The 16028-nt window shown below is 36.6% G+C and overlaps 1 protein-coding gene across 2 annotated transcripts in view; it reads left to right on the top strand.

Moving 5' to 3' along the window:
* The window catches only part of CDKAL1 (CDK5 regulatory subunit associated protein 1 like 1), a 704048-nt gene that overhangs the window by 191231 nt on the left and 496789 nt on the right, over positions 1 to 16028 (top strand). For both annotated transcript variants that reach the window (XM_069092496.1, XM_069092497.1), the window contains exon 7: positions 1625 to 1673. In XM_069092496.1, coding sequence (XP_068948597.1) covers positions 1625 to 1673 — 49 coding nt within the window. The remainder of the gene's footprint in view (positions 1 to 1624; positions 1674 to 16028) is intronic.

Genomic DNA, 16028 nt, shown 5'->3' on the forward strand with positions numbered 1-16028 from the left:
TTAATAAAAAGAAAAGTGTTCATATGTAACAAAATATTTATGGCAGCATTTTTTTGCGGTTCAAAAGAATTGGAAAAACAAGGAAATACCTATCATTTGGGAAATGGCTAAACAACCACTAGCTAGCACAGGGGTGGGGAACCTGTGACCTCAAGGCCACACATGGCCTTCTAGATCCTTGAATGTAACTTTTTGACTGAGTCCAAGTGTTATAGAAGAAATTCTTTTATTAAGAGGATTTGTTCTATCAAATTTGGATTCAGTCAAAGGGCTGCACTTGAGAACTTAGAGGGCCACAAGTTCCCCATCCCTGAGCTAGTATTTGAATATAGTAAAATATTATACTATAAGAAGCAATGAATATTATTTAAACAGGGTAGCAAAGAAATATTTACATGAACTGATGCTGAGTGAAGTAAGCAGAGCCAAGAAAACATAGATGATGAATACAACTATATAAATGAAAAGAACCACCCCCCCAAAATCAAAAGTGAATGGTGGCAAAATTAAAAGAAATTTAGGTGATATGAGAACAAAAGGTAGCAACAAAATTTATTTAAACAATAAAAAGAAATTTTGAAATGTACTGGCAACAATAACCATAATTTTACAAAACAAATTTTTGCCAGTACCTATTTCATAAACTATTTAAAATATTTGTGCATAAAATAAAATGTAATTTTACATTAAAATAGAATTTGTTATGTATTGCTGCACTGTACTATCACATATGTATATGTTCTTTTACTGAACTATTAAATGTCTCAAAGAAGGATCTTTGTGTAGTATCTTTCTATACATTATAGAAATACTGTTTCATTGTATTTCCAAATACAAATTTGGTGCTCTTACTGCATGATTAAATTAACTTTGATTTTAAGAAATTCTACTGCACAGTGAGTCATTGATGTTATTTATGAATTGTTTATTCTATAGCTCCTTTTCTTCATTGTAGACAACATATGGAGTTAGTAATAGAACATACTGCATGTCTTTTTTTATATATCTATTTATTAGTAAAAGCCTTAAGGATGAAGATATTGTTTTATTTATTTTGTTTGAATTATATACCAACTGCTGAGCTCTTGAGTATTCAAGGCTACAATTTATAGTATTAATTAAGGAAATCTTTCCTCTTATTCTCACAATGAATTAGATACAGTGTTTTATTATATTCTGTAAATCTTGAACGTGCTTTCTTTTGAGTTCTTGTGTCTTCTTGCCCTCTCTTCCTTATTCTCTCCCTTCTTTCTTCTCTTTTTCTTATATCTCTCTTTGGTTGTGTTAAATGCTACTTTCTTTGAGACAGGTAAATTTTATTTTTCCTTGTAGACCTTTATTATGAAAATGTAAATTTGCAATAATTAGAAAAATATTTTGTATAAATATTAGATGGTATTTTGACCAGCATGTACATAAGATATGACCATAATAGGACGTGATAAAAATCTATATCCATTTCTCTTATGTCACTTGATGATATCATTGACTTACACTATGAAATTTCAAAGACTGCAATATACAGAATTTGTTAGGATCCTTAACATTGATTCAGAGAGAAATGTCATTAGAATCAAATTTTCATTGACTATACTAAAAATGTTTATTTTCTTGTATTTTTTAGGTTCAACAAATAGATCGTGTAGTAGAAGTTGTGGAAGAAACCATTAAAGGTAAACAAAGGCATAAATGAACAGATATTCTAGTTCTCTATAAGATGAGTGCTGATGTGCCTGTGTGCCTCTGTCTGATTGTTGGTAAGAGTTTTCTGTGCTTGATGTCAGAGGCAACAATCCATTATGATCACAAGAAGTAAAGAGACAGGAGACACTATTGCTTGTTGAAATTATTGGTATAGATAATAAGTTCTATAGAAAGTCAAAGGAAAATTGCCTTGCCCTGGTTTGGGGAAATCTTTGAAGGCAATCACAGAAGACGTAGTGCTGAAGTCTAGACTTTGTTCATTGAATAGAATTTAAATTTGCATTTGGGAGGCAGAGGGGAGCAGTGAGTTAGAATTATCTCTAAGGTGTTCAGTTTGATGAAGATTGAAATGCTTGGGTCATACACAGACTTAGAGAGCATAATATTTTTCAGGAAATATTCTTTGTGGGAATTTTGTTTGAGCATTAATTGGAAAGGTTTGCCATCACATTCTATTAAAAAAGTAAATTTAAATATAATTGGGGCAGTTATAGCAGTTTGCTATTTTATTACCTTGGTATTTTTTTGGAATCTTAATTTATTTTCTTCATCAATGAAGATTTGAAATTTCTTGATACCTTCTTCAGCTCCTATGAGATTCTTATCTGATTTCCCACACTTTTAAAACTTCCACCTAAGACTCTTGACAGCTTTCTTTTGTTTTCTCATGGGTTCTATTCTTGCTACATATCTTCTCTACATCCTTTTTCTGAACTTTGCCATTTTTGTACTTGAGTTGCCTCTTTGTATCCACCATGCATTTGCCCTACTTCCCTTTGGTTTAGTCAGCATTTCAGTTCCGAGTTTCCTGTCAGTCATTCAGTACACATTTGGTTGTTCAGTCATGTCCAACTCTTTCTGACTACATTTGGAGTTTTCTTGGCAAAGATACTGGAATAGTTCACCATTTCCTTCTGTGGCTCATTTTATAGTTGAGGAAACTGAGATAAACAGTTAGGGGACTTGCCCAAGGTCACACAACTAGTATGTGTCTGAGACCAGATTTAAACTCAGGTTTTCCTGATTTCAGACCTGATGTTCTGTCCACTGCACTACCTAGCATTTATTAAGTGCTTATTATGTGCCAGATACTATGCTAGGCGATAGAGATACAGAGGCCAAAGTGAAAATCCTGTCCCTGCATGAATTTATTGTTTTAGAGAGTTTAAGGGAATTGTCAAAGAGGAAGCTATAAAAAGGAGTGGAGCTGAGACTCAAACCAGGTCTCTTGATTTCCAAACAAGTGTCCTTTTCTTAGTGTCATATATTAGTTTTACTATTAATATGTGCTAAAATAGGTGACCCTACATTATATAGTTTTTAATATAGTAACCAATTAATCTTCTTGAAATCACTAGTTCAATATATATATATATATTTTTTAAATTGATAGTGTGTGTCTGAGGGAATATTCAAGCCCTAATCTTCCTCGATTTGAAGATTGCTTCTTATGATAAAGCAACATGAATCAGATTTTTATTTATCATATGTATATCCTTGTATTAAGTTTTACCTGGTTGTTTTGGGATGAATTCTCACAATTTTTTTAATGTGGGCTTCAAATCTCTATGCTTTCAAGTAAAGATATAAAGTCTTAGGATTTATAATTTTTTTTTTATGTTGTAACATTTAAATTTAGGTAATTTTAATTTATTGTTATTTCTTGTATAAATCGTCAAACTTAATAACCTCATTTTTGTCAAGTCATTTCTCCATTTTCACAGCAGTATCTGTTAAAAAAAAGTAATCAGTTTCCCCTTTAATTTATGTTCTGACTTAATCAAACACTGGGCTATTGATTTCAGTTGCTTCTGTTTCTTGCTTACCTGGTCTGTTCCACTGATCTGTTTGGGTGAGTGAATGAGTGAGTGTGTGTTTGAGAATTAGTGATCATTTAGTAAGCATTTATTAACCTACTTTGTACTAGCCTTTGTGCTAAGTGTTGGTGATACAAAAAAAGGCAAAAGATATTCATGACTCTCAAGGAACATACAGGCCAATGGATGAGAAAACTTAAAAATAAATGCAAAAAAAAAAATTTCTATCCCCAGAGCATTTATTAAGTATCTACTATATGCCAGACATTGTCCTAAGTAAAAGAACAGTTCCTATCCTCAGAGAGTTCATTTTAATGGGTGAAACAACATGGAAATAAATATGTACAAAAAGGATATGCAGCAAAAGTGAAGATAAACAAAATAGGGAAGTCACTAGTACTGAGAGGGATAAGGAAAGGTTTTTTGTGGAATGTGGGATTTTCAGTTGGTACTTAAAGAAAGCCCAGGAAACCAGAAGGCAGAGATGAGAGAGAAAATTCCAGCCATGAGGGACAGGCCATCAATCTGGAGTTAAGAGAAGGATTGTCCTGTGGAGGGAACATGAAGTAGGCCAGTGACACTAGATTGGAGCAGGGAATAAATGACTCCGAATAGGAGAGGGCCAGATGAATGTTGGCCCTTAGAGTTGAGGGTCTCATAGTTGATTCTCTGAGTTATGAGTGTCACTGGGATTTATTTATAGTGGGTCAGACCTGCACTTTGCTAAGATCAGTTTGACAACTGAGTGGAGAGTGGACTGGAGTGGAGAGAGGCTTGAGGCAGAGAAAAACCAGGAGGCCATTTCAGTAGTCAAAGTGTGAGGTGATGAAGGTCTGCACAAGGGTAGTTTTCAATGTCAGAAGAGAGAAGGGGCAAAGACTAGAGATGTTACTAAGGTAGAAATAATAGAATGGGGTGACATGTTGGATGTGGGAATTGGTGAGAGAGAACAAAGAATCCAGGTTGACACTTAGATTGCAAGTTTGGGTGATTGAGGGGATAGTGGGATCCTCAAAAGCAATTGCGAACTTAGGAAGTGGTGATACTTGGCGGGGGGGATGGACTGTTTTGGACATATTGAGTTTAAGATGTCCAATAGTTAGAGATTCTGGCTTAGAAATCAAGAGAGCAGGGGGCAGAGTCAAGATGGTGGAGTAGAAACAGAATCTCTGCTGGGTTCAAGCTTCTACCTTCCCCAATCCATGTAAAAGGGGACTCTAAACAAACTTTGTACAGAGAAGCTAACCTCCCGCTGAGGACAGCCCAGCAGGCTGGCAGGAATCGGCTAGCACAGCGCACTGGGAGCCGAGCCCAGCCCCACGCCAAGGCGTTAGCCCCAGGGTGGGCCTGACCAGCCAACGGCCAGAGGGACCCCAGATCAGCAGCAGGTGTGGCTGTTTCCAGATTTATCAACACACAGATGTGAAGGACAAACTGAGAGGTCAGTGCAGTCTGGACTTTGGGACCCAGTAAGTAGGAGTGCCTGGCTTTGGACTCCGGGGCGAGTAGCATGAGACGCTGGCACAGCCAGCCAGCGCCACATGGCAGCTTCAGCTCCTGGCCTGCAGAGTGTAGGGGGACCAAGCACCAGTCTGAGGGGTAATTGCTCTTGCTTTAACCTGCTTGGATCTGGATTGCGATCTAGGGTGGAGGTCCTGGGGTATGTGTCCAGCTTGCCAGAGCGTGTGGAGACCTCAGAGAGGGCACCCATCTGATACTTTCGGCAGCTGAGAAAACCCCAGCGTTTGGGATGAAAGCTCTCCTGTCTGGTGGCAGAGGCATACTGTGGCAAAAAGCCCAGGGGTCAAGTGACTGAGGGGCAACATGGCCAGGCAAAGGAAACAAAGCAGACAGAAGATTCCAACATTAGACTCCTATTTGGGGGACAAAAAGGAGCAAAGCATGGAACAGGAGGAAGACAGTGAAGTCAGACTCCTGCACCAAAAGCTTCAAAGGAAAATGCAAGCTGGTTACAGGCCATAGAGGACCTTAAGAAGCAGATAAGAGAAGTGGAGGAAAAATTGGCAAGAGAAATGAGAACGATGCAAGAAAATTACGAAATGAGATTCAACAGCCTGACTGAGGAAAATAACACCTTAGAAAACAGACTAACTCAAATGGCAAAAGAGGCTCAAAAAGACAGTGAGGAGAAGAATGCCTTATGAATTTGCCAGATGGAAAAAGAATCTCAAAAGCTCACTGAAGAGAATCATTGCTTCAGAATTAGATTGGAGCAAATGGAAACTAATGACTTGATGAGAAATCAAGATGCTGTTAAACATATCCAAACAAATGAAAGAATAGAAGGCAATGTGAAATATCTCATGGGAAAAACCACTGACCTGGAAAATAGATCCAGGAGAGATAATTTAAAAATTATTGGACTATCTGAAAGCCATGATCAAAGTAAGAACCTAGAAATCATCCTCCAGGAAGTTATCAAAGAAAACTGCCCTGATGCTTTAGAACCAGAGGGCAAAACAGAGGTTGAAAGAATACACTGATCACCTCCTGAAAAAGATCCCAAAAAGAAAATTCCTAGGAATATTATAGCCAGGTTCTGGAATTTCCAGATCAAGGAGAGAATATTACAAGCAGCCAGGAAGAAACAATTTGAATATTGTGGAAACACAATCAGGATAACCCAGGATTTGGCAGCTTCTACACTAAGGGATCGAAGGTCTTGGAATATGATATTCTGTAGGTCAAAGGAGCTGGGATCAAAACCAAGAGTCACTTATCCAGCAAAACTGAGTATCATGTTTCAGGGGAAAATATGATCATTCAGTGGAATAGAGGACTTTCAAACATTCTTGATGAAAAAACCAGAGTTGAATAGAAAATTTGACATTCAGATACAAGAAGCAAGAGAAGCATGAAAAGGTAATCAGGGAAAAGAAATCATAAGGAACTTATCAAAGTTGAACTATTAACATTTTTTTTAAAGCAATCAGGGTTAAGTAACTTGCACAAGGTTACATGGCCAGTTATTTCTGGGTTTGGTGCTGAGTATCTGAACCCGGATTTGATCCAGGTCATCCCGACAATGGAGCTGGTGCTCTTACTCGCTGAGCCACCTGGCCGCCCCTAAGCAATTGGGGTTAAGTAACTTGCTCAAGGTTACATGGCCAGGTGTTTCTGGGTGGGTGCTAAGTGTCTGAGCCCGGGATTCGATCTCCAGGTCTTCTCAACAATGGAGCCGGTGCTCTTACTCGCTGTGCTACCTGGTCGCCCTGCTATTAACATTTCTACATGGAAAAACAATATTTTTAACTTTATGAAACTTTTCTCAGTAGTTGAAGGGAATAGAAATATATATATGTCTATATATGAGGGTATATGGGCATATGAATACATATGTGAATGTGTGTATATATGTTTACAGGTATACATAGATAGAGGGCACAGGACCAATTTAACAGGAAGGGATGATACTTAAAAGGTGAAATTAAGAGGTGTGAGAGGAATATAATGAGAGGAGATGGGGAGAGACAGAATGGGGTAAACTATCTCATATAGAAGAGGCAAGGGAAAATGGTTACAATGGAGGGGAAGAATAGGAAGGCAAAATGGAATGGGTCAACCTTATTCCCATTGAATCTGGCTTGAGGAGGGAGTGAAATACACACTAAATAGGGTATCTCAACCCTCCAGGAGAGTAGTACGGGAAGGGGATGAGAGGGGGGATGATGGAAGGGAGGGTAGGCTGGGGGGGAGGGAAATTGGAAGCACCCACTTTTGAAAAGGGACGGTATCAAAGTAGAGAATAGAACAAGTGGGAGGTGGGATAGCAGGGAGGGAAATATATATCCACAATATATCTACTATGTTATTGTTTTGCATTAGCCACACATGTACAACCTATACTGAACTGCTTATCTTGCCAGTAAGGGTGGGTGACAAGGAAGGAAGGGAATGAGTCTGTAACTGAAAGTTTTAAAATAAAATATTCAAATATGTATGTATATATACGTGTGTGTGTATATATGTATGTATATATATATATATATATACTATTATTAATACCATCTTACATGTAATTGGGAAATAAGATATAAAGGCACTAAGGCATAGAGGTCCACTGGAAAATTCAAAAGGGGTATGGGAGAAAATATGGGAGAGAGCAGATTGGAGGAGGGTATATCCTGTGGGACTGCTATTTTGGGGTGGTGGGCATTAAAAAAAAAGAAAAGGGACGGGATCAAAGCAGAGAATAGAACAAGTGGGAGGTGGGATAGGAGGGAGGGAAATATAGTCAGTCTTTTACAATATATCTACTATGTTATTGTTTTGCATTAGCCACACATGTACAATTTATACTGAACTTATCTTCCCGGTAAGGGTGGGAGACAAGGGAGGAAGGGAATGAATCTGGAATTCAAAGTTTTAAAATCAAATACTCAAATATATATACACACTATCATTAATACTATTTTAAATGTAATTGGGAAATAAGATATACAGGCACTGGGGCATAGAGATCCACTCGAAAAGTCGAAAGGGGTATGGGAGAAAATATGGGAGAAAGCAGATTGGAGGAGGGAATATCCTGTGGGACTGCTATTTTCGTGCGGTGGGTAGGGGAAAAACGGGGAGAAAATTTGTAACTCAAAATCTGGAAGAAATGAATGATGTAAATCAGAAGTTAATAAAGCATTTGGAAAAAAAATAAAAATAACTTAAAAAAAAAGAAATCAAGAGAGAGGTTAAGGCTGCGGAAATAGAATTGATCATCATCAGCATAGAGATACTCCCTGAATTCATGAGAGCTGATGAGATCACTAAGTATAATTATAGAGGGAGAAGAGAAGAGCATCCAAGATAGAGCTCTGGAGACAACCTGGGTTAGTAAGGCGTGGCCTCAATGAAGAATCAGCAAAGGAAATTGAAGTGGAGTGGTCACATGAGGACCAAGATAGAATATTTTCAAGTAAACCTAGACAGGTTCAAAGTAGAACTTTAATGGTTGGGTAATCTAATTGCTCATCTTTATTCCTGTTTTCCTAAACTCTTCATTGTTGTAAATCTTTCCTTTCTATCTTCCCTCCCTTTTTAGATGCAAGTGGTCCATTTAAAAGCCAACCTTTTCACTTGTTCCACCAACCACATCTCCTCTGTGCCCCTTCTGCCATTAATTCTTTACTTTCATGCATCTTTCTTCTCTGCTTCTAGCTGATATTTTTCTCTCAACCAATATAAACATTTTTAGATCTCTCTTATGCTAAAAAGTACTTTGTCTCTGTTGCTATTCAAGACCTAATCCTTGCTTCTCTCCTCACTGCCAGACTTCTAGAAAAAGATAGTTTTTATTCACTGCTTCTACCTCTTTACTGTCCATTCATTGCCAAGCCTTTGATATCTGGCTTCTATCCCCATCATTCTTTTCCCAAGGTTACTAATGAACTCCTTATTCCTTAATCCAATGATTTTTTTTCTTTGATCTCATCATTTTTGATCTCTCAGTAACATTTGACACTGTGGGCAGTCTTTCTTTCAAGATAGCCTTGCTCCCTTCCCTTATGTGGCATTTTACTCATGGAGATTGTACAGGAAATGGACCTGCAATTTCACTGGTTCATTCAGTCTCCCCATGAGGAATTTTTGCTACCCGTGTAGTTTGGTACTTTCTCTGCTACTTATAGTTCTTTCTTAAATTATACTTTATTTTTTTCCAGTAAGCAAAATCTATCTTTTCTGTACCCAACTCTGTGTGTGTGTATGTGTGTATATATTCTTCCCTCCTTTTGAGAAGTTCAGATGAGAGTGAAGTTCAAGTGTCAACCACTCCCTTCCACCCTGTCCTCTTTGTTTATGTTGATGTCCATTTTCACACCCTAATTATGTGAGAAATTTCCTAGACTTCCTTTCCTTTCTCCCGCCCCCCAGTGTATTCCTTTCTCTCTCTCTCTTTCCAGTCTTCTCTTAAGATCATCTAACCATTATGTGAGGGGTCATTCAGAGAAGACATGTATATTGTCTTCCATATTAGTCAGTAAATATTTATTAAGTGCCTACTATATACAAAGCAATATGCTAAGTGCTCAGGATACAAATATGAAAATATAATAGAATGTAAGCAATTTATCTTTGTTTAATCAGTCTTTTTCCATAATCATTGTTCATTCAAGTTTATCTTTTTGTTCTTCTTAATTCTTGTATTTGAACTTCTAAGTTTCTACACAGCGCTGGTCTTTTAATCAGAAATGCTTAGATATTCTCTCTTTCATTGAAGGTCCAGTTTTCCCTGTCCATGATTATACTTAGTTGTTTTTATTTTATTTTTAAAATTTTTTTTGAGGGGGGAAAACAAGGCAGTTGGGGTTAAGTGACATGCCTAAGGTCACACAGCTAGTAAGTGTGTCCTGTCTGAGCATGGATTTGAATTCACGTCCTCCTGACTCCAGGGCCAGTGCTCTAATCACTGTGCCACCTAGCTTCCCCTATTATACTTAGTTTTGCAGGGTAAATTTTTCTTGGCCCTAAGGCTTTATACTTTACCTTCTGGAATATGATATCCCAAGCTCTTCCCTCATTAATGTTAGTGACTTCTAAATCTTATGTCATCCCAACTGTGACCACTACTTGAATTCTTTCTGACTGGTTGTAGCATTTTCTTCTTTGATCTAGGAGCTCTGGATATCCACTATAATCTTCATAGGAGAATTCATTTTGTTGCTTTAGGAAATTATAGCTAGGTTCCTCTATTTCCATTTTGCCTTCTGGTTCTAAGATATCTTCACAGTTTTCTTTAAGGATTTCATGAATATTATGTCTAGGTTCTCTTTTTGGTCACAGTTTTCATGTAGTCCAATTATTCTTAAATTTTTTCTCTTCAATCAGATTTCCAGGTTCTTTTTTTTAAATACTGCTTACATTTCCTTATATTTTTTTTTTTCAGTCTTTTGACTTTGTTTTAAAATATCTTTCCTTTTCCTGAAATCTTTGACTTCTCTGTGGTCCATTCTAATTTTTTAGAGAGTTGTTGCTTAGGAAGGTTTTTTGCACCTTCAATGCCAAGCTGTTAATTCTTTTTCCAATTTTTTTTCATCTGCTATTCCCCCATTTTCCCTCTAGCATTCTCATTTCATTTATAACAAAACATGTGTAACTTAAAAAAAAAAACAAACTTGCTTCATCTCTTCCACAAATTCTAGTTGGATTTGTGCCCCAGCTTAATTTTTCTTTAAGGCTTTGCTTCTAGAGATTTTGGAGTCTTTTTTATCTTCTGGATTTGCATCTTAAAGTGTCCCTGTTACCAAAAAAGCTTTTTTATGGTGGGCTTATTTTTTGTTTGTTTATTCTTCCAATCTACTTCCTGGCTTCCTTACTTCATGTTATGGCCAATGGTCTCCACATTTCTTAAAGTGGTCTGCTTCAGAGCAATATCTTGTCCTCATGGTCTGTGTTCTGCAAATTTCTGACCTTGATTTGAGTTTGAGCAAGAGGAGACAGCTGCTAGACTCATTTCCTATTGGCCGTTTGGGAAGCATTACTGGTTCATAGTGAGAAGGCTGCAGGCTCCCCTTGCGTATGAGATTACTGCCTTTGTTTTTGCAACTCTGTAGCCTTCTGATTGGGTTAGAAGCTACAACTGAGACCACACTGCTCCTGGCATCTGAACCATGCTGCTCCTCGCTTCTGAACGTGTTCTTTTTTTTGCTACATTGGCTATGGTCTGAGATGACTCCTTACCCAGGGATACCACCCCTGAATGTAAGTGCCATCCTCGGTCTGTCCTACATCTATGGCCTGAAATTGCATTGTGGGTGACAAATGAATTGGTTGACCTGTGGTGTAGTTGTGCTGGTCTGGGATCCCCATTCATCAGGTGGTTGCTTCTTGCCAGACCCCATCATCATTTTCCACTTACATGGGAAAGCTTCTTTTTCAAGTTGCCACATTTTATTCCATTTGCCTCTGACATGAGAGAGGTTTTTAAAATAAAAAATCATTAAATTTTTCAGCCACTTTTTAAACAAATTTGAAAACATTCAAACTTGCTTTTTCACTTCCCAATTGAGATATTCTGTTGTGGAATAAACCAAGTTGCCTCTGAAATTCTATTTTAATAAACTGGAAATCAGAGATGAGGAAGGGGAACATTGCAGGGATGAGGAACAGTTACGAAGAAAGCCTAGAGTGTGTTCTTCAGGGAGCAGCAGGGAGGCCATTGTCTCTAGATCAAAGAGCATGTGGAGAGGTATAAATTGTCAGGCATATGAGAAAGGTGTGTGTGGTGAGGGATTGGTAAGTTTATGACTTGATTATTAGGGAGTTGGGAGGGATCAGGAAAGGCATGTAAAAAGCAAAAAATACAAGTTACAAAAAGAAGAAATAAGAGAAGAGAGGTTAACATTGGCTTAAAAATCAGAAAATCATCCAGTCTTATAATTGAGAATAATCTGAAGTGCAAGCTTATAAAAGGTTAGAAGATAGCAGCATTTCACATATTTCATAAAAAGAAAATAGGTTTAACCTAAAGATATTATAGAATATCTTGTGGAGTCATAACTCTGGGCAGGAAAGGGCTCTAAGGCATCCAATCCACCCTTCTCTTCTTGTAGATGAGGAAACTTTAAACCTAGGAAGGCTAGGTGATTTGCCCAAGGTCATACAACTCGACCAGGTTGGAGGTGTTATTTATACTCAGGTTCTCTATCTCCAGTGACAGTTCTCTTTCCACTGTACCTTATTGCTTACAAGTATGTTTCTGTTATTTTTGGATATCTTTTTTTTAGGATAAGGAAGCATTATTCACAAGGAAAGGAATGTAAAGGAATGATTATAAGGAATATCAATCAACCAGTCAGTCATTCAGTCAGGCATGCATTGAGTATGTGCCAGGAACTCAATATCCACTAGGATACTATTTTATTGTATCTGAGTATATGAATAGGTTTCAGTGGAAATCTTTATTTTCCTTTAAAAAATGTAGATGCAACAAACTCTACTATGTTATTATTTCTTTTAAAGACCTCTGTCAACAGTTATACAACCGTTTGGTTAGAGATCCAAGACACATGTGAAATCTACAAATGGCATGGAAGAAATCTCTAAATTATATGTATGTGTCCTGGCAGTCATTGGCACAAACCTATGTACAAAGCAAGGATATTACATTTCTGTTCATAGATTTATATGCCATTTATCTACTTTTAAAGTATTTAACAGTTGTGTGGAACAAAGATGGGAATTTCAAGGATTGTAGAACATTTCTTATATGATAGCAATATGTAGTCACTTGAAACAGTGTATAATTCTATTGTATGGTCAAATATAAATTCCTTGAGAATAAGAACTGTCTAATTTTTGTTTTTATGTCTCTAGTTCCTAGCATAGTACTTAGCATGCAGTAGGTACTTAATAAATCCTTGAATGAATGTCAATTGAATGACAATGATTATTCTGTAAGTTTCTTGACACTACAGTCTGTTTTTATTTTTTATTCTTTTACTTTGGTTATAACACAGAATTTTGTTTCACCTTTTATCAGAATTTTTTTCCTTCAGTAGGTGATTTGAAAATATTTGCTATTTTTTTTTAATCAAGAATGAATATACTGTAATAAATAGTTTACTAACCTTGGAGCTAGGTCTTTGGATTCCAAGTTCTCCCTCTGACACTTACTAGCAATATGACCACTGGAAAATCAGTTAATCTTTCAGTGCTAGAGGTAATTTTCTAATGATACTTGTTGTATACACTGTAAGCTATACACTATAATTTCTCTATGGGGATAAAATCACAGGTTCAGATACCTACCAACTACCACATCTGACTCTCTCCTAGATAAGTGAGCTTCATTTTTACTTTTGTGTACAAGGAGCCAAAGTTTTGAATCAGAACACATCTCTGCTTTTATACTAGCTAACGTGTAAAAGTGAATTAATTTAATAGAAATTTACCTCATATTGAACTTTCTGAAATATTTGGTTAATTTATAATTTCTGTAATGAATCAGAGTTCAGTTTAAAAGTGTTAGAACTATACTAGAATTTATATTAGATTGATTTAGTTCTTTGGTTGAACAGGTTGCATAGTCACTAAGTTTCAGATTTTCACAGACCATTCAGAAATCTCATGACTTTTGTATTTCTGTTTATTTTGACTTTCTTTTTAGTTTTAACCTATTTTATCCAATTCAGTTCCATTTAACAAGCATTTATTAAGCTCATACTTTGTTCAAGACATTGTGCTAAATACATACAAAGGCAGAAATGAAATAGTGTTTGTTTTTCAAGCCTAAATTGTATTTGTGGAAAACAGATGCATGAAAATCAAATACAAAGATAATTTTTGGAGGTCGGGGTCTAATAGATGAAGGAAAGGTCGTTCATAAAATGGCAGTGATTCCAGGGGGCAAGACCATAGGATCACCAATTTAGAACTGGAAGGGGCCTCAGAACCAACCACTGCTTTATATAGATGAGGAAACTGAGATGTGGAGAAGTTGAAAAACTTGCCCAAGGTTGTATGTATAGTCAGAGACAGGATTTGAATTTGGATTCTCTACTCTAAGGACAGTATTCTTTGCCCTGTACCACAATAGGGTTGTGAAATGGGAATGGGGCTGACATAAATGGGATATGAGGGGATCAGGAGCAGGGTCCAGGAAAGGCAGCTAGGCCTGAGGCAGGCAGTGAATCAGCAAAACAGGGATGCCTAATGGAGTCCTTCCCTGTTGCAGTGGTAATGTAGATTTTATTATTAGTCTCTGAAAAAGAGATGGAAAAAGGCACCATAAGGAGGAAGGGTTTCATATTGGCAAAGATGATGACGAGTCTCTGGTCTTGCCAAATGGGTGGAGTATGAATTAGTAGACTCCTTTTCCCGGCTAGTTATAGAGGGTTGAGGATTGTTTGAGTATTGTTTATTCTTCAATCCTTAACAAAGTTACTTCTGCTCCAGAACTCACTTAAATTTTAAATAGGTTATTTTCTTCATTCTCTGCCTCTTTTTGTTTATGTTGCTCTGTTTAGAGCCAGAAGGTATTAGAGATTTACCTACATTAGAGAAGGGCCCTTAGGGTCTGGTCTACTTTCATTTCATTTTGCAGGTGTTAAGGGAAGTTACATGATTTTGCCAGTTATACAAGTATTAATTCAAACCCTGGTCCTAATCCTGTTCTGTTATGCTTTTAAATTCTTTCTCCACTATATTTTTATTTCTTTCTCCAGTTGATTTCTTTTCTTATTTAGCTCATGTTTTAAATCTTTAAACTTTTTTCTATTGAAAACTGATGAATGGTCTAGACTCTAGTGGATAAGAATATTGTGTTGAGGATGTGAAGTTCCTGATATTTGTTCTCCATTCTACTATTGAATGTATTGTTCACCTAATTCCTTAACCTCGATTTTTGTCATGCCTTTTCTTTTTGAGCCTATCCTAGCAATACATATTTCAGCTTACTTCCAGAAATAAAACTCTTAATAACTGTGTAATTGTGAATATCCTTTGCCCAGAAGTGTTCATTGGCTGCCATGGCTGCCATTTCTTAAGAAACAGAATGCTTATAGTCTGATATTGACATTCTTTGCAATTTTACTCCAATCTACTGTGGTAACCTTTTGTCATAATATTCCCTTTCTTCTATTCTTCCTCAGTGAAACTGGACTGTTACCTAGTCTCATGCTGTCCTACCTCATCTCTGTGCATTTATGGAGACTGTTCCACTCATGACATTTATTCCATTGACTCCTTTGCCTTTGATTTTGTTCTTCTTTTGAGGCCTAACCTAAGTGCTGACTCTGTAATCAATAGGTACTTATCTAAGAAACTATGTGTCAGAATACAACGAATGAAAGATTCTCTTCTCTCAAGGTGCTTACATTCTAAAGGATCTGAACACATGCATTATACTGTCACAAAAGTCTCAGTGAAATTTTAAGCTTTAATATCTTCATAAATATATGTTAAAATTTTGAAAAACAGTTGGAAGGTTAAGTGTTTACATTTTAAAATACTGATATTTCTTATTATTACAATTCAGTCTGTCATCTATTTGAGCTTTGAACTTTGTAAAAACTTGCATCAACTGCTGCTCAATTACTGGAATGTTTGTATTTGTAATTCTAGCCCTAAGATTATCTAGTGAATGCAGTTTGGGGGCATACATGATGTTTTAAAGTGACTCTATTGGTAGAATTTATTAGGGGGGAAAAAAAGCAGAGATAGTAATCATCATCTCAGACAAAGTTAAAGCTAAACTAGATTTAATCATAAGAGAAAAATAGGGAAAGTTCACTATTTGTCAGCCATATGGTTTTGGACTTTTTAAAATTACTAGATAATATAAGGATGCTGTGACACAGAAAATTATGGGAAGACTCAGACTTATGAAGTAAGTGGCTATCCACCCTTAGAGAAACAGAGGACAAATAAGTACAGTATGGTCTTGCAGAGATGCGTATGAATGTATATGTCTATATGTGACTATGATTATAGCTATCTATATGTATGCATATGTAAGTGTATGTATGTATGTTTGTGCCTATGTGTATGCATATT

This window comes from Petaurus breviceps, unplaced genomic scaffold, assembly GCF_028583685.1.
Source record: "Petaurus breviceps papuanus isolate PSGF00001 unplaced genomic scaffold, PetGlider_PUasm1.0 190, whole genome shotgun sequence".
Lineage (NCBI taxonomy): Eukaryota > Metazoa > Chordata > Mammalia > Diprotodontia > Petauridae > Petaurus > Petaurus breviceps.